Genomic DNA, 25,355 nt, shown 5'->3' with positions numbered 1-25,355 from the left:
GTCACCACTACTGAGTCGTACATCTGATTCACACTCTGGATACTCCTTTTTGGCCCTATTTGATTCTTTATTCTTTATTCTGATTTTATATAATATGGACTCTTTTTGACTGCCAATGAGACTTGTATAAAACAATTGTTGTGTACTGGTATTTTATGTACCTTTATACCATATCATTGCATATTTGAAACTACATTATTTCTGCACTTAAACGTTGTATCTAAATTCACTATTACCTTAAAACTATCGTATTTACACGTTGTGTTTAAATTTACTATTAGCCTTAAACTGTTATTCTTAGCAGAATATATACGTCTTTCTTTTCAACTCTTGAGTAGGAATTATTCCTTATATTGAAACTTGTGGCCAGAGTTCTTGGAATCTCAGCTAAAGCATCCATGACAGCTGTCCATCCAACCTCTGCTTAATCATCTTTCAGAGCTGACTAAGTTGGCGGCCATCACTGCTTACTGTAACTTGAAGAAGTCCTTAATTTTATCTGTTCTGGATCTTCCAATATTCAGCAGCATTGGAACTTGGAACTCCCTGAGTTCTAGTGTTATGTGTGTGTGTGTGTGTGTGAGAGAGAGAGAGAGAGAGAGAGAGAGAGAGAGAGAGAGAGAGAGAACATTTCTCTATCTACTTTCTCCATGCCGTGCTTAATTTTATTTTATTTTTTGATAATTTTTATTAAATTTTCTGTTTTGCATTTTAGAATATTCGTTTAAGCAACCTTAAAATATCAGTGACTTCTTCTCTTTCCATAGTTCATGCTGAACCAGATGAGGCACTGACTTGGTCCATCAGGCTCTTCTTATGTTCTTACCTGTCTCCAGGTAACATGCCTTTTAGATCTGGAGGAGATCTCTCACACACACAGTGAAGACATCAGCAGCAAAATTGCTCCTTCAGAGTGGACGTCTTACTTCCTTTTTATAAAATAGTATTTATCTATATAACAACATCGTGTAGCCATAAGATGATGGATGGATGAAAGAATTAAATGCTCTGGAAATGCAAGCACCAGCTATACCTGGGTTTGCTCCAAATTTGCCCGAGGAACTCTCCGCCCTTTGGGCCCGGGAAAAGACTAATGCAAGATAACATGTCGCTCAAAATCAATTCTCAGAAGCATCCTCTTCCGTCTGAAATCACCAGTATCTTTTGTCAGTCAGGGGACTAACAGTTGCACAATGAGCGCGTCCCCCCTTTAATGAATGATTTGCTGACTCTTTAAAGATGTACCGATGGGTCACTGGAATTCTGCAATTTTAACACGGAGAGATTCATCCCGATTCCCCAGATTCTAACCAGCTGTAATTAAGCTCTTTAATATGCATGAGGGATGGTGGGAGGCTGCTCAGCAGAGACTTTCCAAGCGCCATCAACTCAAACTACTTTCCTTTAAAGCATCTTCCTTCCTCTGAGAAATCTGGGTCACTGCTACTGAGTGGGTAAGAGTTTCCCCCTTGACGAGACAAGAAGAGGCCTTAGCATTGATCGCACAAAAAGCAACCTGAGCAAATGTCTTTTCATTGCTCTCATTTGCTTCTGGCTCCACTTTACCAGGCTAGAGCTGCTGGCCTCCATGATCCAGCCCTGCCTGCTGATTCCTTAGGCTGCCCTTCCACCTTGGAATCGATCTGTTGAGCAGACTTCTGAGCACCAAGGCTGGTCGGTATCTGTCTGTTTCTCCTGACCCAGCTGAAATAAGAACATTCCATAAGAGCATATGAAGAGCCCTGCTAGAACAGGTTGACGGCCCATCATAGAATTGTAGAGCTGGAATTGATGCCAAGAGTCATCTAGCCCAACCCTCTGCAATGCAGGAATCTCAACAATAAAGCATCCATGACAGATGGCCATCCAACCTCTGCTTAAAAACCTCCAAGGAAGGAGAGCCAAACATCCTGTTCTCACAGGAGACTGTTTCACTGTCAAACACGTCTTACTGTCATCAAGTTCTTCTTGATGTTTAGTGAGAATCTCCTTTCTTGTAGCTTGAAGCCATTCCTTTGGGTCTTACCTTCTGGAGCAGGAGAAAATAATCTTGCTCCACCCTCAATGTGACAGCCTTTGAGATATTTGAAGATGGCTACGATACGTCCTCTCAGTCTCCTCTTTTCCTGGCTAAACATACCCAGCTCCTTCAACTGTTCTTCATAAGGCTTGTTTTTCAGACACCTAATCATCTTGGCTGCCCTCCTCGCTTCTGTGCAAATCCGCTCTGTAATAAATATCCTGACTTGTGCTCTGTGAAGGTCATGTTGAAATATCTGCACATGGAGCAATCTGCCCCTGGCAACCTCTGCCGACTTCCCAGGGCATACATTCAAGGGCATGCATCTCAGGCACATGCTTTGAAACAGCCAAGAGACCCCATGCGTTCATTGCTCCACCAATGCATTATTAGAAGCCTACACAGCTAATGCAGATACAGGTGAAAATTAAGTGGAAGCGCAGGGTAAAGGTCAGCCAAATGCCAAGGCGACGCAGAGCCATTAAGGCGTTGAAGGGGAGCCGATTGATCCACCGCCGAAGCCTTAATGGAGTTAAAGCTCAAAGGTCTAAGCGATGGGCAGGCTCAGCCAGAATGTGCTCAAGCAGAACAGTTTGTTCTCAAAATAAATAGAAAATGGTTTTAAGATCGAGCCCTTCTGAAAGTTCAGACCTTGTGGGCACACACTCTAAATTAAGAGGCTGGGGGTGTGAGAAGACCTCAAACTTCACTGACAGTCCGTGCTGTTCCTACACCCTTCCCTAAGCATCGCTGAAGGCACAGGGTCTCCACGAGGCTCTAGAGCAGAGGTAGACAGCATGGCCCCCAGGGAGGCCCACAGATTTCCCCTTCAGAGTCGTCGTCAGGGCTGGCCCTTCCTAGTTCACTGCCTGAGGCTAAACGGGAAGGTGCTGCCCCCAGCTTGCTTACTGGATCACGCCATCTCCAACTCCTCGAAAGATTCCATCAATGGTGTCTCTGAAAATTTTTACACATCACTTGGGAAGAGAGGAGAACTAATGCCAGTTATCAAAAACTGCTCATCCAGACAAATCTTGCCATAGGATTTCCATCTTCACGGCCTAGGACCCTCATACCTATGGGACCGCCTCTCCTGGTATGCCCCACAGAGAGCCTCAAGGTCCATAAATAACAACACCCTAGTGGTCCCGGGCCCTAAGGAAGTTAGATTGGCTTCAACCAGAGCCAGGGCCTTTTCAACTCTGGCTCCGGCCTGGTGGAACGCTCTGCCTCATGAGACCAGGGCCCTGCAGGATCTGATCTCTTTCCGCAGGGCCTGTAAGACAGAGTTGTTCCACCTGGCCTTTGGCTTAGAATCAGTTTGATTCCCTCCCCCTCTTTCTTTCTCCTTTCTCCTTCTATGAAGAGCTTGCACCCTAATGTTTTAATGTTGTATCTTAATCTTTTAAATTGTATTTTAATCAACTTGTTTTTATTATTGGTTGTTAGCCGCCCTGAGCCCGGTCTTGGCTGGGGAGGACAGGATATAAATAAAAATATTATTATTATTATTATCTATTGCATCAGTTTCATGCAGGAATCTGTGAAGATCACCTTCCACAGGCATCCCTCTCTCTCCCCTCCCTGGATTATCCAGAGTTTATATGGGGGCCTAAGCAGATAGTAAATAGCTTCAGTGAAGATTCGTTTTCAGCAAACGAATGAATTCTGCTTTCCTCCTGTACATGAGTCGATACTGATTTGCAATGCATCTCCCGCGGCAATTTTTGATGTGCGTGGACCGCAGGGCTGTCCTCCGCATTTCACAGCCATGACAAACCCCGGATGCGGCCTCACTGCTGCGCCGCTCGATAAGCAAGTTTGACTTTGAGGAAATACAAGAAAAACTCCATTAATTTGTCACTTGGGGTCCAAGCACGAGTCTGGCATTTGCTTCACTGACAGCAGGTCTTTGGTGTAAAGATGATAGATTCTTCAATAAGCCACACTCATAAGTAAAATCAATGGCCGGGCCAACACCGCAGCCTAATCAAAACCCACGCGAGGAGCTGACATTTGCCAAATGCTGCCTGTCTCTAACAAACTTGAGACATATTTGTTATATTCTTTTATTTAAAAAAAGGAAAGAGGGGAATATATAATGCATCGTGGACCTAGGTTCTGACATCCACTTTATCAGGATGCAATTAGATTTTGGCAGATGTAAACTTTGTGTGTTTAATGTGTTGTTTTGTGGGGCTTTGGGAGAGAAGACAGCAGCTTCCCTCAACCTGGTGCCCCTCTGGGCGTTTGGGAATACAGCTGTGATCAACCCCAGACAGCATGACTGACGGCCAGGGATAAAGGGAGGTGAGTCCAACATAGAATCATAGAGTTGGAAGGGACCCCTGTGGTTATCTAGTCCAGCCCCCTGCAATGCAGGAAGCTCAATTAAAGCATCCATGATGGATGGCCACCCAACCTCTGCTTAGAAACCTCCAAGGAAGGAGAATCCACCACCTTCCAAGGGAGACTGCTCCATTGCTGAACAGCTCTTACTGACATACTTCTTCCTGGTGTTTAGTCGGAATCTCTTTTCTTGCAACCTGAATCCATTGGTTCGAGTCCTACCCTCCAGAGCAAGAGACAAGCTTGTTCCCTCTCCCATGTGATAGCCCTTGAGATATTTGAAGATGGCTATTATACCTCCAGGGACGCGGGTGGCGCTGTGGGTTAAACCACAGAGCCTAGAACTTGCCGATCAGAAGGTTGGCAGTTCGAATCCCCGCAACGGGGTGAGCTCCCATTGCTCGGTCCCTGCTCCTGCCAACCTAGCAGTTTGAAAGCCCGTCAAAGTGCAAGTAGATAAATAGGTACCACTCCGGCGGGAAGGTAAGTGGCATTTCCGTGCACTGCTTTGGTTCACCAGAAGCGGCTTAGTCATGCTGGCCACATGACCCGGAAGCTGTACGCCGGCTCCCTCGGCCAATAAAGCGAGATGAGCACTGCAACCCCAGCGTCGGCCACGACTGGACCTAATGGCCAGGGGTCCCTTTACCTTTACCTTTTATTATACCTCCTCTCAGTCTCCTCTTTACCAGGCAACCATACCCAGCTCTTTCAACTGTTCCTCATCAGGCTTGGTTTCCAAAGGGCTGAGGAAGGCTGGTTCACGAGGAAGGAAGCAAATCCCTCGATATCTGTCCCAACCCAACATGGGGTTGGAGAAGAGATTTTCCATGTGACATTTGGCCAGTGTGTGGAAGTGTCTTCAGCGGACTCGGGTGGCGCTGTTTCGCCAAAGGCAGGGGTTTCTTCTTGGATTCGGGCAAAGCAGAGATCAAACCGGGTCTGTTCCTTGATAAGCAGATTTTATTTACAGGCAGGATGATAAGAGGAAAAGGCTAAAGCAAAAGGCAAGCTGCTTATGTCCCCTCATTTGCAGGGATCTCCTCAGATGTTCTCTGTCTACACAGAGGTTCACACAGAGAGAATTTCCAAGCCCCTTTTGTACAAAACGCAAAAAGGAGCTGCCACACTAGAAGACTGATTTCTTACAAGTGTGGTACGCATATTGGGTGGCACCTGTAACAATGCCCATTCCACAGATCAAAGTGGTTGAGTGGGTTAGGGGAACTTGCAAGTAAACTCGTCCCAAGCACTCAAGGGTTTTATACACTAATGGTAACACTTGCCATTCAGGCAAACATCCACTGAACTGTTGTTGTTGTTGTTGTTGTTTAGTCATTTAGTTGTGTCCGACTCTTTGTGACCCATGTACCAGAGCACACCGGGCACTCCTGTCTTCCACGGCCTCCCAGAGTTTGGTCAAACTCATGTTTGTAGCTTTGAGAACACTGTCCCACCATCTCGTCCTCTGCCATCCCCTTCTCCTTGTGCCCTCCATCTTTCCCAACATCAGGGTCTTTTCCAGGGAGTCTTCTCTTCTCATGATGTAGCCAAAGTATTGGAGCCTCAGCTTCAGGATCTGTCCTTCCAGTGAGCACTCAGGGCTGATTTCCTTTAGAATGGATGCATTTGATCTTCTTGCAATCCATGGGACTCTCAAGAGTCTCCTCCAGCACCATAATTCAAAAGCATCAATTCTTCGGCGATCAGCCTTCTTTATGGTCCAGCTCTCACTTCCATACATCACTACTGGGAAAACCATAGCTTTAACTATATGGATCTTTGTTGGCAAGGTAATGTCTCTGCTTTTTAAGATGCTATCTAGGTTTGTCAATGCTTTTCTCCCAAGAAGCAGGCGTCTTTTAATTTCATGACTGCTGTCACCATTGACACCACTGAACTGTAGGTTGTTAAGAAACCCCTGTACCACTCACAGAGCTTCAATTCTCAGATTGACCTGGAAAGAAGGAATGATGGTTAATTCCACTCTGGGAATTGGGAGGCTAACAAGCACCCTTAACAAACTATGGCTCCCAGTTTTCTTTGGTAGAGACTATGCCTGTTTAAAGCGGTATAATACGCTTTAAATGCATTGTGCAGATGGCGCCTTAAATATAGCATTGCATAACTGGAGAAGTACTTCCTTTTGCTTATCCAAACTCAAATATTGGAGTTTTTCCTAGGAGCGCAGCAAGCCTTCCCTCCAAATCGTTTGCAAAATATGTGTTTTATTGTCTGCTCTGCCTCTTCCTGCTCTCTTCAGTTCCTCTCAAACAGATTGCCTGTTCCAACAATCTAACTGAATCTATTGGGAACTCATCAGCTGAGGTCAGGACACCATTTTTATTTCTTTTATCCAGTTTTCCTCAGCCTTTTTACAAGGTGAAAAGAACCCTATTTAAAACTTGGTATGGGAAATAAAAAGATGAATGGTGGAGCCACAGCGCCACCTCGTGGGCAACAGTAGCTAAGCAGCAAACCTAGATCAAGCAGGACTTGAATTGCAATAAATGCAGACCTGTTAACAGATGTTGGATTGCCAGGTCATGTGGCTGAGCTGAATGGGTTTAGGATTGAGCCCAAGTTCCCCCTCTCTCACCCCAACTGACCTCGATTCAGCTAGCTGACCCACAGCTGAACAAGTTGTGCCAGCTTATCTTTGGCAGAGCAAATGCTGGGGACTTAACACCAAGAGAACCCAAGTTCAGCTGCATCCTAAACTGATCATCCCAGCAAATATTGTCATAGGATTGTCCCCTTTTGAGTTGTGTGCCTTTATCCACACACGAGCATGTTCAGTGTGATGCCTGCAAAACGTCTCCCAATGCTGTGGCCGATGCTTAACAGAATAGTCGTACCTTGGATTCTGAACGCCCTGGAACTCGGACGTTTTGACTCCTGAACGCCACACACCTGGAAGTGAGTGTTCCGGTTTTCAAACGTTCTTTTGGAACCTGAATGTCCGACGGGACTTCCACGGCTTCCAATTGGCTGCAGGAGCCGCTATTTGGTTTTCGAACGTTTTGGAAGTCAAATGGACTTCCAGAACGGATTCTGTTCAGCTTCCAAGGTATGACTGTACAGTGGTACCTCAGGTTAAGAACTTAATTCGTTCTGGAGGTCCATTTTTAACCTGAAACTGTTCTTGACCTGAGATATCACTTTAGCTAATGGGGCCTGCCACCACACTGCCACCGCACGATTTCTGTTCTCATCCTGAAGCAAAGTTCTTAACCCGAGGTACTATTTCTGGGTTAGCAGAGTCTGTAACCTGAAGCGTATGTAACCTGAAATGTTTGTAACCCGAGATACCACTGTATATTTGAGCTGTGTGTTCTCCCCTCAAGTAGTATTTCCCAGCCTAAGTTCCAGAAACCTGAGGTCCATGGTGGGGTGTGCACACATGTATTTCTTTAGCTGTGTGTGTGCACCTTTACATGCCCCCCCCAATCCAATATACCAGACCTGCACAAAAGAAAGGTAAACATTATGTTACAGGCCACCCCCCTCTCCAAGTGGTGAGTCAATTCCAGCGGGTCCAGAGCTTACCCAGGGTTGTTTCCTTGGAACAAAGGTCAGCAGAGACTGTGCTGCCTTTAGGATATATGGTTTTATTTACACATAAATACAACCTGAGGGACGCGGGTGGCACTGTGGGTTAAACCACAGAGCCTAGGACTTGCAGATCAGAAGGTCGGCGGTTTGAATCCCCGCGACGGGGTGAGCTCCCGTTGTTCAGTCCCTGCTCCTGCCAACCTAGCAGTTCGAAAGCACATCAAAGTGCAAGTAGATAAATAGGTACCGCTCCGGTGGGAAGGTAAACAGCTTTTCCGTGCGCTGCTCTGGTTCGCCAGAAGCGGCTTGGTCATGCTGGCCACATGACCCAGAAGGTGTACGCCGGCTCCTTCGGCCATTAAAGCGAGATGAGCGCCTCAACCCCAAAGTCGGTCACGACTGGACCTAATGGTCAGGGGTCCCTTTACTTTTACCTTACAACCTGAGTGTGGGATGGAGGGGCTCACAGCATCAACACTCCGAAACAGAGCTTGCTTCTCCACGAGTCACAGGTTTGGAGCCAGCACAGACCAAAAGCATGTCTCTCTCCAACGTTTGTTCAGCTCTCTCTCACACACAAAACAACTCTGCCTGTTGTTCTCCTAAGTAGCAGCTAGGTGCCAGGGGTGTGTGTTGGTGGTGGTGGAGAAAAGCCCCCCTATCAGACTGGAGAGCGCCATCGCTTAGGGCTCATCCACACTTCCCCTTGTCACACCGCTTCCCCCTGGGGAAACCTGCTCTTTACTGCTGAATCAGAGCAAACAGTCAGCTGGGTTTTCTGTGGTTTTTGCTCAGATTCAGTGTTAAAGAGAGGGTTTTCCAAGGAAGCAATGGGACAAATGGAAAACCGCTTGCACCCATGTGCCTAAAAAGCACGAACAAGCAGAAAAATCTCTCAGACTCAAGCTTCCTAGGCATGGGACAGAGAAACCCTCTCTTGTAACCTACCTCACTCTTTGGGAGGCTGGTGTGGGCATTTAGGTGGCCAGCTAAAGCCATTACCTTATCAAAGGAACTGGTTTGGCAGGTTCCCCGGCCTCTTCCGCTAGATTCTAATCCTTAGTGGTTACAGGATCAGAGGCCTGGAAGGGATTCAAGGGCCCCATGCAGACTGCCCCCCCCCAAAAAAAAACCCCTCATAACAATGGCCCTGATATTGATGAAGATGTGTGTTGCTCCAAGTCAGGACATCTGAGTCCCGCTGTTGACATTCCCTTATCAGATGATCTGCCAATTGGGAAAACCTGGATTTAGCAGGAGGGGAAGTCCGGGTTGCTACTTGAATGAGGGGGACGTTGTGCAGACACCTCAACAGAGCCCAGCTTCAAATCTACTGTAAAGTCAGGTGTGGACAAAGGCAGCTGCTGCAGCAGATTTCAGATGCGTTCTGCCCTCGGTGTGGAAAAAATGGGGATGGGCTTGTCCCCCGCACAGAAATCCAAGTACAGTGGTACCTCGGGTTAAGTACTTAATTCATTCTGGAGGTCCGTTCTTAACCTGAAACTGTTCTTAACCTGAGGTACCATTTTAGCTAATGGGGCCTCCTGCTTCCGCTGCTGCACAATTTCTGTTCTCATCCTGAAGCAAAGTTCGTAACCCGAGGTACTATTTCTGGGTTAGCGGAGTCTGTAACCTGAAGCGTCTGTAACCCGAGGTACCACTGTAATTGTTTTGTCCCCATAAAATCCAGTAAAGGTAAAGGTAAAGGTACCCCTGCCCGTACGGGCCAGTTTTGACAGACTCTGGGGTTGTGCGCCCATCTCACTTAAGAGGCCGGGGGCCAGCGCTGTCCGGAGACACTTCCGGGTCACGTGGCCAGCGTGACAAAGCTGCATCTGGCGAGCCAGAGCAGCACACGGAACACCGTTTACCTTCCCGCCAGTAAGCGGTCCCTATTTATCTACTTGCACCCCAGGGTGCTTTCGAACTGCCAGGTTGGCAGGCGCTGGGACCGAGCAACGGGAGCGCACCCCGCCACGGGGACTCGAACCGCTGACCTTTCGATCGGCAAGCCCTAGGCACTGAGGCTTTTACCCACAGCGCCACCCGCGTCCCTATAAAATCCATTACAGATCAACAACTGTTCAGAAACTATGAGATATTGGCCCATATATTTTTTTTCAATTGTAGGGCCACTGTAAGCATTGGACCCCCCCCCCTCTTTCCCAGCCCCCTCCCTGACTTCCCAGGCTGTCTGGTCTTGCTCCTGACGGAAGGTCTGCAAGCCTGGCCAAAATTCTTCAAGTGAAATTTCTCTCAACAGGCTCCGAGAGAGGCGGGGGGGGGGGGGGACACCATGACTCATTTTCATGCCTGGAGACAAAAAAAGGGGGGGGGAGGGGAAAGGGGAGGTTGGATTGAAAACTTCCTGTAGAAACAAAGGGACGAAGTGTTGCTGCGAGGAACTCAGCCAAGAGCTAAACCCTCTAAATCACAGTGAAATTGCCAGAAGTCAGCTGGCATGGAGAATCGCCCTTTTCCCAGCTGCTCTGTGGCAGCTAAAAATGGGAGCAGGGAGTTCAAGCCACGTCAGCAAGAATTCAAGGAAAGCAGGATAAATACAGTGGAAGCATTTCAATCTGTTGGGAACCCACCTCCCCAACACACACACACACACACACACACACACACACACACACACACACACCTGGCTTGCTTTCAAGGTTTCCCAGAGACTCTTCCAAGGCCAAGTTAATCGTTAAAACGTTTCTGCGGCTGAGCGTATAAAGTGATATATCCTTCGACATATTGTCAGATTAAGACAGGTATGCTCAGCTTAAATCTCAAGGGACATTGTTCAGGAGTCAACAGCAGATATTAGTATCGCTAATGGTCTGCTTTGGCATTAAGCAGTATACACATTATAATTATATATACAGATGAGAAAGAGAAGAGATTACAAGAAAGGAAGTCTCCAAGAAAGGAGATTCCAGCTAAATGAATGGTGTAAAAAGTATAAAGATAGATTAGACACAAGAATTTAGAAAGAGTAAAATTTTTGAGGTCTTAGAACAAAGGAAGTCAATATGTGTATATGTATGTAATGACTAGATTAGAATGAAGATACGGTTTTATTTGTAGATGTGTGCTTTTTCTTTTGTTTCTTCTTTTCTTTTTTGTGTTCTGTTTTTCTTTGTTGTCTGTATAGTTTTATTTTGGATTCAATGTTTGTAATTTTTGTTGTTATTTTGCGCTGAAAATAAAATTTATAAAAGAAAGGAAAAAAAGAAAGGAGATTTCCAGCTAAACATTAGGAAGAACCTTCTGGTGGCAAGAGCTGTTCATCAGCGGAACAGACTCCCTCAGGTGTTGGACTCTCCTTCCTTGGAGGTTTTTGGACAGAGGTTAACTTGCCGTCTGCCATGCAGAAAGTGTTCCATGAATGCCAGTCCCCAAGAGGCAAGAGACTCCAGGGTTCCAGCGATTCCCCGGGGTCCGATTTCCTTGGAATGAAGGCCAATGGATATTGTAGTGTGTTTAGGATAAGGTAAAGGGTAAGGGGACCCCTGACCATTAGGTCCAGTCGTGACCGACTCTGGGGTTGCGGCGCTCATCTCGCTTTATTGGCCGAGGGAGCCGGCATACAGCTTCCGGGTCATGTGGCCAGCATGACTAAGCCGCTTCTGGCGAACCAGAGCAGCTCACGGAAACGCCGTTTACCTTCCCGCTGGAGTGGTACCTATTTATCTACTTGCACTTTGACGTGCTTTTGAACTGCTAGGTTGGCAGGAGCAGGGACCGAGCAACGGGAGCTCACCGCGTCGCGGGGATTCGAACCATCGACTTTCTGATCGGCAAGTCCTAGGCTCTGTGGTTTAACCCACAGTGCCACCCACATCCCTGTCTTTAGGATATATAGTACGTAAATGCAACCTGGAGCCTAGGATGGACTCACAGCACTGTCTCCAACAGATCTTGCCTCCCCATTAGACTCCCTGGGAGATCCACAAGCCATTGCATTGCATCCAACACAGAGCAAGGACTTTCTAGGGAGGCGGCAAACTCTCCTTCCTTGGAGGTTTTTAAGCAGAGGTTGGATGGCCGTCTGCCATGGTTGCTTTAGCTGAGATGCCTGCATTGCAGGGGGTTGGACTAGATGACCCTTGGGGTCCCTTCCAACTCTACGATTCTTTGATTTTATATAGAGACATTACAATAACTTGCTTATTTACTTATTTTATTTCTACGTTCATATCCCACCTTTTCTTCAACCAACTCAAGGAACTCACTTTGGAACTTCCTGCCAATTGATGTTTTGTGCCACTGGGGAAGTGGTAATTCTGTATTGATTTGTTTTGGATGTTTGGATGTGATGCCAATAAAAGGTTTCATGATGATGATGATGATATTAGACAGGCACCATGACTCCACACTTTTCAACGCCTGCTGGAAACACTTTTGTTTAGGCTGGCTTATCCAAACATGTAATATAATCTGATTTTTACCTTAATTGTTTATTTTAATGATATTTTAAAGCAGTGTACACGTTTTATGAGATGCATAAATATATAAATGAGTCATGTTTTTCAGAGCCTGGATCAAGCATATGCTGTTAGCAGACTGGCCTCGTGCAATAATTCTCAGAAGAATACCCTTCACATTCTGAAGAAAGACTTTTTCTTATATTGACAGCACAGCAGATTCTGGTGGCCGGGATAACTATCTGGGAGAAATTTAATAGAGGCATCGTATAAAATCCCCTTCGGGATCTAGTGTCCAAGGAGTTGCCAAGAAACACCATTCTGGGTATATCAAATATTATGGTCTCGGGGGCAGCGACTTAAGCAACACCATATGAAATTGCGTCTGGGAATCGAGGGGCATTTTATTCGGGAAAGACAATAAAAATCCACCTGCCAAAAGATTTACGGGGAAATGCCAGCCAGTGTCGAGTGAAACTGGGTACTGCCTGCTGTGTCTGCCTGGTCTCAACTCCTTGCAAAAAGGAGGAATGTCTCCCCCACTGGTGCCAAAGTAGAAACTGATCTGGGAGACGGGAGCTCGAAGCTGGGGAGGATAAATTGTCACTGGTGTCAAGAGGTGGTGGTTGGTATTTGGTTCTCCAGCAAGCACTGTCATCATCCTAAACCCCCAAATCGAAGAACGTTCAGCACAGCCTTCATTGCAACATCCAGCTATACCAGGGGTCAGCAACCTTTTTCAGGAGGGGGCCGGTCCACCGTCCCTCAGACCATGTGGGGGCCTGGACTATGTTTTGAAAAAAAATTAAAAATGAACGAATTCCTATGGCCCACAAATAACCCAGAGATGCATTTTAAATAAAAGGACACATTCTACTCACGTATAAACACGCTGATTGCCGGACTGTCCGCAGCCAGATTTAGAAGGCGATTGGGCCGCATCCGGCCCACGGGCCTTAGGTTGCCTACCCCTGAGCTATACTTACGGAAGCGGCAAGAAGCATATACAGTGGTACCTCAGGTTACGGACGCTTCAGGTTACAGAAACTTCAAGTTACAGACTCCGCTAACCCAGAAATAGTACCTCGGGTTAAGAACTTTACCTCAGGATGAGAGCAGAAATTGTGAGGTGGCGGCGCGGTGGCAGCTGGAGGCCCCATTAGCTAAAGTGGTGCTTCAGGTTAAGAACAGTTTCAGGTTAAGAACAGAACGAATTAAGTTCTTAACCCGAGGTACCACTGTAAGAGCTTTTAACAGCCATAGCCATAGTTCCCCCAGGGGGCAGTACTGCCCCCTGGGGGGGGATTATCTGCTAGGTCGCTGAGAGGAAAGAGGGCAGCAGGGGATGCCAAAGGTGTAACTATCAAGACTTTGAAAAGCTAGTATCACAGGATCAGGTTCATCCATTGTTTATACTGGATTTTGAATAAATGTGCAATTAATTGTTAATGCTTTGAATTTTATTGTGTCTTCTTCCTTATCGGTTGTGCAAACCGCTATGCTGAATGCTTTGTAAAGCAGGCACTGGAGAAACATTTTTTGGAACCAAGGGGCCTGAAAAGGTTTGAAAAAGACTGCACTGCAGCTACCCTGCCTTCCTTGCCCTGCTGACTAGTTTTCAGAGGGTGTCTGGAAACCTCTGATCAAGTCCACTTCTGACACCAATGTTGGGAGCATTCTCCAAGCCACAGGTCTTGATGCACACCGTAACAGTGGGCTGCATATGTAACAGCTGACACAAGGATTGCATTTGTTGAGCAGGTGCCTGCCAAGGCGTTGAGCAGACAAAGGGGAGCTAGCAGGGAGATAATGTGAGTGTCCGTCTGTTTGGGGAGACAATGGAAGAGTGTGCCTTTGGGGTTGAAGTCAACCCATTGGAGAGTTACAGCACCTGCTGTGGATGTGGAGGCCGACATGGGAGAGAAATGGTTTGTTGCAACTGGGGCAGATGAAGGCGTCTGGTTCTGCTGATGTAGTTTCTTCGGATGGATGGATGGATCTACTGTCATCTCTGAAGGACCATGTGCAACTAAGGCTGATGAGGCAGCTGTGAAGTCAAAGTCAAGTCAGGGATATTCTGGGGGCCAGTTTGCACTCTTAACTTCCCGTCTAGACTACTGCAACACGTTGTACAAAGGGTGACCTTTGAAGACTTCCTGGAAATATTATAGAGGGGCACAAAACACAGCTGCTGGGCTAGTAACTGGGACCAGTTATGGAGGACGTTATCTTGCTCCCACAGGGAGATGATGGTGGCTTTAAAAGAGGATTAGACAAATCAATGGAGAGAGCTATCAATGACTACTAGCCAGGATGGCTGTGCTCTGCCTCCACAGTTGCAGACAACAAAGTCTCTGAATACCAGTTGCTGGAAACCACAGGAGGGGAGAAGGATAATGTGGTCAAATCCTGCTTGCGGGTTTCCCACAGGCATCTGGTTGGCCCATGTGAGAACACTGGACTAGATGAGCCACTGGACTGAGCAGGCTCTTCTTACGTTCTTTAAAAGGAAGCAAAACTGGCCATCCCACTCCAGTTCCCATTTTCTGCAGCAAACTGGTTTAAGTCTCTTCAGCGGGGCAGCTTTTCTAAGAAGAGGACGCTAATTATAGCTTCTGCAGTTCCTTTTCTTCCAATACACATTCCGTTCTGTGTACTGAAGGTAGGAATTTCTGCAAAATTTCTCTGTCCTCGTGTCCTGAATTCGGTGCAACACTGAATCACCTCCCCCCCTCCCAATGTTTTAACGTGTCTCACAGCTGGCTGTGTTATATGGTTGCTCTGTCACGTTTGTGATTAAGTATTTCTCGCTTAATATCATGCTGCACTCTGAAAATCAAGACAGCTGTTGGCCATCGCCAGCTGTAACAAGCACTGGATTTTGGCAGGGGGAGAAGGTCCAGTGCTTTTAATATTGCAATGTGGGCCTTGCTGAACTCACCTCAGGCAATGAAGCCAAACTTGTCCCAAGTTGAGTTTCATTCCAGAGGTCCCTGTTCTTGCTGAAGGAACACGGTAAGCTGCCAGAGCCCATGAGAACAGCCAGAGTTGGCAATTTTATTGACAGATTTGATTTCTGTCTGGCTCTCCCTCCCAAAGCAGCCCAAGCCAACAAGGTTCTAATGACCACGTAAGGGTTTTGTGGCCATTTAATCCGCTTTCAGTGGTGGCTTGAGGTGAAGCCCCTCACACATTTATGGTCTCATGGCCATGCCCTCAGCTGTTGTTTTGGAGTCACCCACTCTGCCACCCACAAGTTCAGTGTGAAAGGTCCCTCACCACATGCATGAAAGGTGTTCTTGTGGATATTTGTAGTATCAGTATCAGAGTGCATTTAATAGATTTTTCTGTATGATTATTTCAACAAAATGGTCTCTACAAGATTTAGGTCAGAAAGCCTGGCATCTGAGAAACAGGTTCCGTCAAATAATTTTATTCTGTTAAATCAATCCAAGCATTGCAACTTGTCCAGTAAGGAAATGTTTTAATAATCAGAGATGAGAGGTGGCAAGGCTCACTGTTTACTTCCAACCGTTCCAGTTAAAATCACAGACTCCTTTAAAACATATTTTTAAAATGTATCATTACACAAAAACCATGATCGCCAAGAAATATGAAACACAGAGGACAAGAGGAATGGCGGAAGACCTTTGAGATAAGAGCTCCCGCAGAGTCCCTAACTCACCATTTCATCCTAATGAAGAAAAACTCAAAATGCCCCACACTCAATACCATGAATCCTAAGCCAAGTCCAACTGATTTTGGAGAAACTTGGAATAAACATCAGGAAGAACAGTCAGACAGGAAGAACTATTCAGTGGTGGAATGGTCTCCCTCAGGAGGTGGTAGACTCTCCTTCCTTGTTAAAGCAGAGGTTGAATGGTCACCTGTCATGGATGATTCAGCTGAGATTTGTGCCCTGCAAGGGGATTGAAATAGATGACCCTCATGATCCCTTTCCAACCCTATTTTTCTATCATTCTTCCAATTCTATGATTCTATTTCTGGTGTTCAAATAAAGAGGTGAAAGAGGAAGTGTGGGTTGTGCTTCTCCCCACACTGCTAGGTCTGGCCCAAAGTGATGGATGTGCATTCATCTGATGAGGGGACTTAGTATCCCTTGCCTTCTTAAAAGACCAGGAAGCCTACAGAGAAGAAGCCGCAACACTCTTGTGCCTCTCCTCTCTCCGCTTCCTGCAAACATTCATGGCAACTTCCTTCCTTCTGTGTTTGAATCTGACCTCCAAGTTACAGATCCTTATACATGAATCATGTGGACAGCATTTTGTTTGAGCCGGGGTGGGGGTGGGGGGAGAGAGATCGGCTTCTGTTTTTTAGTTTGCTTCTCAGAAAAAGGGAGGGGGAGGTTCACACTTTGTGCATATTACTGTGGAACGAGTACTTTAAGTAATCTCCAGAAAAGTGTGAACCGTCTCCTTCTCCCTTGACCAGTGCTTTGGACATGAGAACTTGAGGGATGGTAGTTTTGCAGTGAAGAGTAACGCCGCCACCTCCTCCTCTTCCAGGAATGCTATTCCTTCAGTCAAAACATAATGACCCATGAAATGCCAGTTTTCACTGCGAAAAAGAAAAATCTCAAGCCTCGTGAAAATTTGGCACAGCCTCATGAACAGCTCCTAGTGGTGAATGAGATCATCAGGTCCTGCTGGTTTTGTCTTCTGAGGGTTACAAAGGGACAGTCAATTTTCCACTCGTAACACAATTCTGCTTAAGTAAAACTGGGGGGAGACACATTCTGTTACGAGACAATTTCAGTCTGACAGAGGATTTCAAGCCAGTACAGAGACAGAGGTGGTTCAGTGGTCTGAGCCAAACTGCACCACTTTGGATGCCATGGCACAATTACAGTAAGTTTGGTTGTGAACAAAGGTGTATAAAAAGATCTCGGCTGAAATAGAAAAACATGTTATAGACCCGTAAACCAAAAAGGCCCAGTAAGGTGTTCAAACTAATGAGATAGAGACCTAGATATGGTCCAAAAATCTGACTACCATATTCTGATGGGTGAATCTCTCCCTTGCTGTCCATGTACCTCCGAGGCTTGACACTCAGCCTGGTTGTTGAGCTGCCTTCCTCCTTCCGCCCTCTTTGCTGCCAAGTTAGCTCCACCACGAAGCTCAGAACCACGGCGGGCATTCAAGACGCCTGGGCACGCACTGGATATCATGGTATCACAAATGCTTCCCTGGAACCATCCTCAAAGTCTTTCGATCAAACCATCTCCATCTGCTCTGGGGCCTCCTTCCTTGATCTTCCCACGTTGTCCTGGAGAAGAAGCAAGGGCCAAGCACTCTGCTCTTGGTAACATCAGGCCCCTCGTACTCTGGAGAGCAGGAAGTGCGAGCTTCTGGTGGCTTGTCATCCACTGCATGACACCAGAGACTTGAGGCCTCTGGGCACAGGCTGCCCATACAAGGAGGAAGACCAAGTTTCACACACAAAGGTCTGGATGGTTTGATACTTTGGGGCAGGAAATAGTGTCAATCTAGCTCCAACTACATGGTTGCTTCCTGCTCTAAGCCCTATAAGTTAAGTTCTTGACCCATACCAGAGCTTTTCTATTCATGGAATTACATGGAATAGTCAAGACAATGGGACTACTGTTGGTTGTGGAGACAACTTTCACTTCCAAGGGGTTTCTCTTCTTTTGGGGTTGTCTTTTTGTTATATTATATGGCATGTGGGTGGCATAATGTCCCTGAGTTCAATGCCTGTACTCTTTCCAGAGTCTTTACCAAATAAACTTTCCGCCACTGTTATCCCGGTCAGGGGATTTGTTAATCATCTCTTGCAAGTATGCAAAAAATGTTTTGAGTAGCCCGGTGTTGACATTTTTGTTCTTCAAAGACACTTCTGACAATCATTCGGCAGCAGTAGCGGTTCACTGTGTTAGTTAATCGTACTTCTCCCCTACCTCAAAGGGAAGCTATGGATTCATTTGGCAACCCTGATATAAAATTTAGTGCATGAGGAAAACCCAACAACATGTAACAAGTATGACCAGTACTCACTTAAAAGGCCAACGTGCAAGTTTATGTGCTACAGCAGAAAATAAACGGAGGCAAATATATTGGTCCATTAAAAAAAATAAAAATCAAACAGCAATGGCAGCATAATACCTTTATTAGTTTTAACTAAAATTAAATAGTTCATGACACAGTGAGTGTGCTTTTTGAGTTCACCGGAAAAATTCATTGGGAACAATGTTAAATTTTAAGAAGAAATAGGAAAAAAGAACTTGCTGGCTTTCTAAAAAACAAAAACAAAAAGCCAAAATCAAGAGTACCTAAAACTGCAGGCTTTTTAATCATATTTTTCTTCCAGTGTTGCGCTTTATAGCCAGCTTGAAGGAAAGTTTTCACAAACTCAAAAATACTGCTTGCTCCCTGGGATCTTTTAAAGAGATATTATGCTACTGCTGTTCTTTGGAAATATAATTTCACTGTTATATTGGAAATTGTTCTGTTAGGTAATTTTCATGTGCACAAATACACACACAGCTGGAAAAAACGACAACTCTGCAGCAATTAAAGAAGAATCTGAACAGTGTCTCTAATCTTTCTGATGTTTTTCGAAGCACAGACATTTCAGCTTCTGACAAATCAGACGACTCTAAGTACAATGTATTTTCCATCCAAAGGCTTGGGAGCTCCTTCACTGCAGCCCGCACCCAACTGAATTGATCATAGAAATGGAATCTGGACATCCAAGGTTCCACAGGGATCAGGCAGGGAAGGAGGGGCAGTGGATTTCGAGCAATGACCAGCTTGCCCTAAATTTAACATACTTGTAATATGGCTCTTGTATATTGGCTACACTTTTCTTTTTCTTTTTTAAAAAAGAACAAAATCTGTAGAAGCAAAGAGCATCAATGTTCTCAAAAAAAAATATCAATCTGTTTTGCTTCACCTTTCAAAACTTTGGGGTTTTGACTCCTTTGGAAGGCCACTGGATTACTGACATAGTACGGAGGCTTACAAAAATCAAGTCAATTCCATATTCAAGGGCACAATCATCTTCTTAAGTCTCTTGTATATAGGTTTTCAATTTTTTTGCTCTTCAAACCATCTAAGTATATCTTGTGAGGCTCAGCTCAAAACCTGAAGAACAATACTACATTCCATTCTGTGGTGGTCTTGTCCTTTCTAGTTATTCATACACGTATCTGAAGAACTACATTACTCAGGCCTAAATGCCCACTATATCTTTTTTTTAATCTCTCAGTAGCTTTCGAGGTATGCAATTCGACTTAAGGGAAGAGGCTGGGGGGGGGGGGGGGGGGCTTTTTCAAAGCCAAAGCTGGATATAAACAGTACAGTCATAAATATGGTACTAGACATTGGCTCTTTAAACATTTTCCAGTAACAATGTTTTTTTTTTAACCACCTATCTGAAACAGAGAAAACATTCCCCACTAAAATCTGACTTTGAAAATAAAATTTATAGAATTCTGACATTATATCTCCAATGTCCCTTTCATTTTCTAAATGTAAAAATATCGTTATTAAGTTATCTACCGGAATGAATTAAAATGAATTGTTTTCAAAATGGTGTTATTTTTTATTTTAAGTACATTCACGTACTTTAGACCCACCCAACCACCCCCGATCTTTTTTGATATATTAATCCATTGATATATAATTCTGTCAAAAATCTACCAGGTTGCGTCAACCAGCCACAGTGATCCAGAGACACTTTCTACTAAGGGAGCGGCAGAATTAAAAGCCGCATCTCGCTACGGTTCTTTAGCAACGTTTTGATTGGTAAGATAACGCAACTCACTGTAACAATACTGAAGTGGAACACAAGCCCTCTTCGGTCTATTTGACTGTTAAAGTTAATTTAACTTCTCAGCACAAACATCAGCCAGACTTCGTCCCAGGCTAACGTCTCACTACCAAGATCGCTCAAGAGGCCTCTCTGGTGGGGCCACTGTATGTCTTGGGTCAAGCGCAGGTACGAAGTCCTTGAAATGCATAGATGCTTCAGTACCAAATACATCCAAAACTTTCCTGTTCATGACAGCAAACCTAGAAAATACAAGGCGAGAGTTTAGCACACGGCATCACTTGGGAGCATAAGGCAACTCTGTTTCTGAATGAAACTTGGTTCTGCAATGCATTCACTGCTGAAGTAAGTCATGAAAACTCACGGAATTGTGGCTGCCATTGTTTTATTGAAAATGGAGTCTGAAATTATGGATCTACGAAAAGAAACATGACCAAAACAAATCTATATATATATATCAATATATCTATCTGATAGGCCAAACTAAAAACTCTCCTATACTAGATACTATAAAAGCTTTTGAGTGTTTACAAGAGTTTGACTCCAATGCCTTAAATGGTTCAAATGAACTCCTTTAATGGACTAATCTCTGGTGGTCAGAGAAATTTTGGATATTGTCTCTTCTGAGGACTAACGTAGCAAAATCTTTTGCAGACTGAGAATATATTCACAACAACCCCTTTTTGTGTGGCTCACTATTCTGTCAGTTATAGATTGCAATGTGGTGCACACTAATGGGTCCTGTGTCAAACAAATCCCTTTCTTTCTCCTCTTCTCCAATCTGAAGCTCCTCCTTCTAGCTAAAGGAAGTGTGGCAATGTGATACCTTAGCAAGTGTTAAGTCCAATGCATTAACAATTACAGTGTTCCTGGGTAGCTTGAGATTTCTCCTTCCCTGTTTGCCTTCTGCTCTTTTTATTTATCTCCATTTTTAACTTATGTCTGTGTTCAGATAAGCTACCCACCCTGTCCCTTCCTTTTAATTTAAAACTTGGGGCATTGCACGCAAACTGCATTCTACCCTGATCACTGCAAATCAAAGAGCGAAGCCTGTCAGATATGACATGATTTTCAATTGGTTGCTCTAGCGTTATGGTGTATTTGTGTAAGCAATTGACTGGTTTTTAAAAAATAAGTCAGAATGGAAATTATCTTCCAGAAGCGCCAATGCAGATGGCCCTTTTAAGTTAGAATAAAGACACAACCACAGACATGTATGCATGTTTACACTCCACATATCACAGGATCTGTGATGGTGTGCAAATGCAAATATCCATTCTTAAACCTGAATTAAGAAACATTGTTGGTAACAGACATGGAAATGAAACCTTGTGATACAAGCAGAAACCAGGGAAATTCAAAGGGAATGGTGCTTTCCTGACCGCAACCATCCTATATTTTTAATATACAGCCAGTGAGATACTTTGGGGTGGTTGTTCTTTCTGATGGCCTCACTTAGCAGACTATCGATCTTTCTCCCAAGAAAGAGTACCAAACTTCTCACAGAACTGCAATCTGCAACTGCTCTATTAAAATCACTGCTGGTTACTTACCTTCCCCTTGTTAGCCGTAATAGAAATTTCCAATAAGAAGGTCTCAAGTTTTGAACTTCCATCACGGCCTACAACAACAAAATCTGAATTTAACCATATTCTTATTCTTATTACCGTATTTTTCGCCCTATAGGATGCACTTTTTCCCCTCCCAAAATGAAGGGGAAATGTGTGTGCGTCCTATGGGGCAAATACAGGCTTCAGGAAGCTCCGCGCCGGGCTCCCAAGGGTTGCGCAGAGCTGTCTGCGCTCCGGGGCTCAGCGCAGCTCCGCGCAACATTCCGGAGCCCGGCGCCAAGCCGAAGGTTGCACGGAGCTGCCTGTGCTCCCGGGCTCGGTGCAGCTCCGCGCTCAGCTTCGGCATCGCTCTGGCTCCCGTTCTGGGGGCTGGGGTCGGGGGAAGCTCAGGCTTCCCCCGCCCCAGCCCCGCGCCTGCACGGGGGGGGGGGGGGGAGAATAATTTTTCCCCCTTTATTCCCCCCCCCCCCCCAAATCTAGGTGCGTCCTATGGGCCGGAGCGTCCAATAGGGCGAAAAATACGGTATTCTTATTTCAATTTATATACCACCCTTTATCAAAAGATCCCAGGGTAGTGTACAACACTAAGAACACATTTTACGGAGCCTCCATAATAAAAAAATGTAATGAAGACATAATAAAAAGCATAACAACAGACAGCGTAATAATAAAATAATCATAAAAACATTCCCACCAACCACAGCTTTAACATCACACAAAGGAAGGGATGGGTTTAAGTCCAATGGATGCTCAAGTCAGCAGAAAGCTGCGGCTTGATGTTCCGGGAACAGACACTCTTCCCCTGAAAGCCTCAGCAAGTCTTCTCGTCTAACAGCATAAAAAGCTCTGACAATCTTGCTATTGGGAAACACAGGAAGGAGGCTACCGACCTTTGTACACGGGGTCAAACTGTCTCCTTGCTTCTAAATATTTTTACTCAACTGTGATTCATTGATTTAGACACACATCAAGCAGCTTCCAACTAAAGGTTGAACACTTACTGCCTGGAAGCAGATGGCTGTGGACACAGCGTAGATGATACTGTCGGCATGGGGAAAATAAGGGACCTTTCCGGCTTCGATGCCTTTGAAATACATGGCCTGTTAAATGAAAGAAACACAGAGCAAAGTATTCTTACAAAGGCAAGAGATGCACTGGGGCTGAGAGTGGCCACTGCTTCCACTTTATGCCTTCCTGCTCCAAGAATGCCAGGTGTCAAAGGAAGAAAGGACCAATTTCTGCGAGGCAAAGTGGGAAAGCGAAGAAGGAAGGAGAAGGGAGGAGCTAAGAGAGTAGCTTCCTGTTTGAATTCTTCATTTCATTTTTTTGCAAACTTGCAATGTTGCCTATTGTCCGCCAGGTGGCGCCAAACCTAAATCCCAATCTGGCCTAAGGTTTTACAGAGTCTCCAGAATGCTGCGGGAAATGTTCAAATTCTGGGACAAGGAAACATGTACCTAAATGATTTCGCATAGCTTACAATGCATCTCTTTCTAGCATGGAACTGAGTGAGGAAGAGGGGAACTGTACTAAGACGGCACAATCAGTTGCAGGAGTGGGAATAAATTCTAGGAGTGATATGGGGCAGTACTTACATGTTTGCAGTTTTGCTACTTACCGTATTTTTCCGTGTATAAGACTATGTTTCCCCCCATTTTTTTTAAGTTTAAAATCGGGGGTCGTCTTCTAAACGGAATGTTTAAAATATTTATTTCTTAATTTGGGGCTCAAAAAATACGGGTATTTCTAGTGTAAACAGCTGCCTAACATCATATTGCATTAGAGGATATTTTAGGTCCAAGCAATATAACTCCCTCCTATTCTTTCTTTCTCCTTCCTTCCTTCCTTCCTTCCTTCCTTAGAGCAGTAACTAATCAGCCCTCTAAAAGCTACTTGAAATGGCATGCTCTTTCGAAGCATTTTTGATTTTGCTTTTAAAGAAAACAATGGAAGCTTATTTTTATCCACACCATTTCTCCTCCTAAGGAACACGTCCCTCTTAGGTCGGCTAGTTTTTGGCCGCCATGACGTGGCAATTCATGCAGAGATTCTGCTTTCACCAGCGTCCTAGTGCCCTGGGGTAAACTCCGGAGAGAATAAGCAGCCGCCGTGCGGGGCAATATTACACAGCAAGTCTGGAACCAGTAGACCTCATCATTTAGTGAAGTGAAAAGATACAAAAGGGAAAAGCCCAACAGATGCATGAAATGCTATCCTTCCAAGCTGATTCCTGGTGTTATTTCGATTGGAGCTGCTTTGCCTCAAGGGAAAAATTAACATGTGGAAGTAACCTTTTAGCTTAAAATACAAGATATACCAGCTCAGCAACAAAGCAAGCATACAAACACCATTGCACTCAGGTTGCTGTTCTCAAAGAAGCATCCTGCACCTGCTGGTCTGTGCCTTTTCCATCATCATCATTATTATTATTATTATTATTATTATTATTATTATTATTATTATTATGCTATGTGGGGTATCCTTGTTCTGTTGCCCATCCACACAGAGCTCCGCCTTCCTAAAACGAAAATATGCAGGTCAGATGTGGGTTTAACAGACCCACTGGCTCCAAACAGCTATGAAGGAGTAGATGTGCTCCGAATTTTCTTCTTCCCGGTTGTTTTACACACACACACACACACACACACACACACACACACACACACAAAGCCAGAATACGCTTACCTCTACTAGTTTGGAAGCCAGGTACATAGAGATAGTAGTACTTTTGTAGAACATCATTGACATTCCTGCCAAGGATCCTGGATGAACAAGAAACAAATTGGTCACATTTTTTACCATGTACTACATGAAATGAAATTCTAGGGACGCGGGTGGCGCTGTGGGTTAAACCACAGAGCCTAGGACTTGCCGATCAGAAGGTCGGCGGTTCAAATCCCTGCGACAGGGTGAGCTTCCGTTGCTTTGTCCTAGCTCCTGCCAACCTAGCAGTTCGAAAGCACGTCAAAGTGCAAGTAGATAAATATGTTCCGCTCCAGTGGGAAGGTAAACGGCGTTTCCGTGCGCTGCTCTGGTTCGCCAGAAGTGGCTTAGTCATGTTGGCCATATGACCCAGAAGCTGTACGCCGGCTCCCTCGGCCAGGAAAGTGAGATGAGCGCCGCAACCCCAGAGTCGGTCACGACTGGACCTAATGGTCAGGGGCCTTTTTACCTTTACATGAAATTCTGTAGCAACAATGATCCAAATACAGTGGTACCTCGGGTTCCATACGCTTCAGGTTACATACGCCTCAGGTTACAGACTCCGCTAACCCAGAAATAGTGCTTCAGGTTAAGAACTTTGCTTCAGGATGAGAACAGAAATTGTGCTCCGGCGGCGCGGCAGCAGCGGGAGGCCCCATTAGCTAAAGCGGTGCTTCAGGTTAAGAACAGTTTCAGGTTAAGTACGGGCCTCCGGAACGAATTAAGTACTTAACCCGAGGTACCACTGTAAGGGATAACAGAGCTTAGGAGTCCAGCAAGATCAGACCAGAGACCAACAGAGTCCACAATCAAAATTCACACAGTGGCCAGGAAGATGACTTTGGCTGCCCAAAGGCAGGGCTAAGGGGTTTTTTCTTTGCTGACAGAAGCTGGACGTATTGCAAACATTCTGGCCAATTCTTACAA

At 45.3% G+C, this 25,355-nt stretch overlaps 1 protein-coding gene across 2 annotated transcripts in view; it reads right to left on the bottom strand.

Annotated features, from left to right (window-relative positions):
* Positions 1–18,471: 18,471 nt before the first annotated feature.
* Positions 18,472–25,355, bottom strand: part of TMEM135 (transmembrane protein 135) — a 185,977-nt gene continuing 179,093 nt past the window's right edge. For both annotated transcript variants that reach the window (XM_077926976.1, XM_028726020.2), the window contains exons 12-15: positions 24,411–24,487; positions 22,727–22,825; positions 21,708–21,775; positions 18,472–20,396 (exon numbers count right to left, since the gene is read on the bottom strand). In XM_077926976.1, coding sequence (XP_077783102.1) covers positions 20,261–20,396; positions 21,708–21,775; positions 22,727–22,825; positions 24,411–24,487 — 380 coding nt within the window. In that variant the 3' untranslated portion in view covers positions 18,472–20,260. The remainder of the gene's footprint in view (positions 20,397–21,707; positions 21,776–22,726; positions 22,826–24,410; positions 24,488–25,355) is intronic.

The sequence above is a fragment of the Podarcis muralis genome, chromosome 4 (assembly GCF_964188315.1).
Source record: "Podarcis muralis chromosome 4, rPodMur119.hap1.1, whole genome shotgun sequence".
NCBI lineage: Eukaryota > Metazoa > Chordata > Lepidosauria > Squamata > Lacertidae > Podarcis > Podarcis muralis.
The sequence above is the reverse complement of the archived record's forward strand: the minus strand, read 5'-3'. Positions and strand labels throughout refer to the sequence as shown.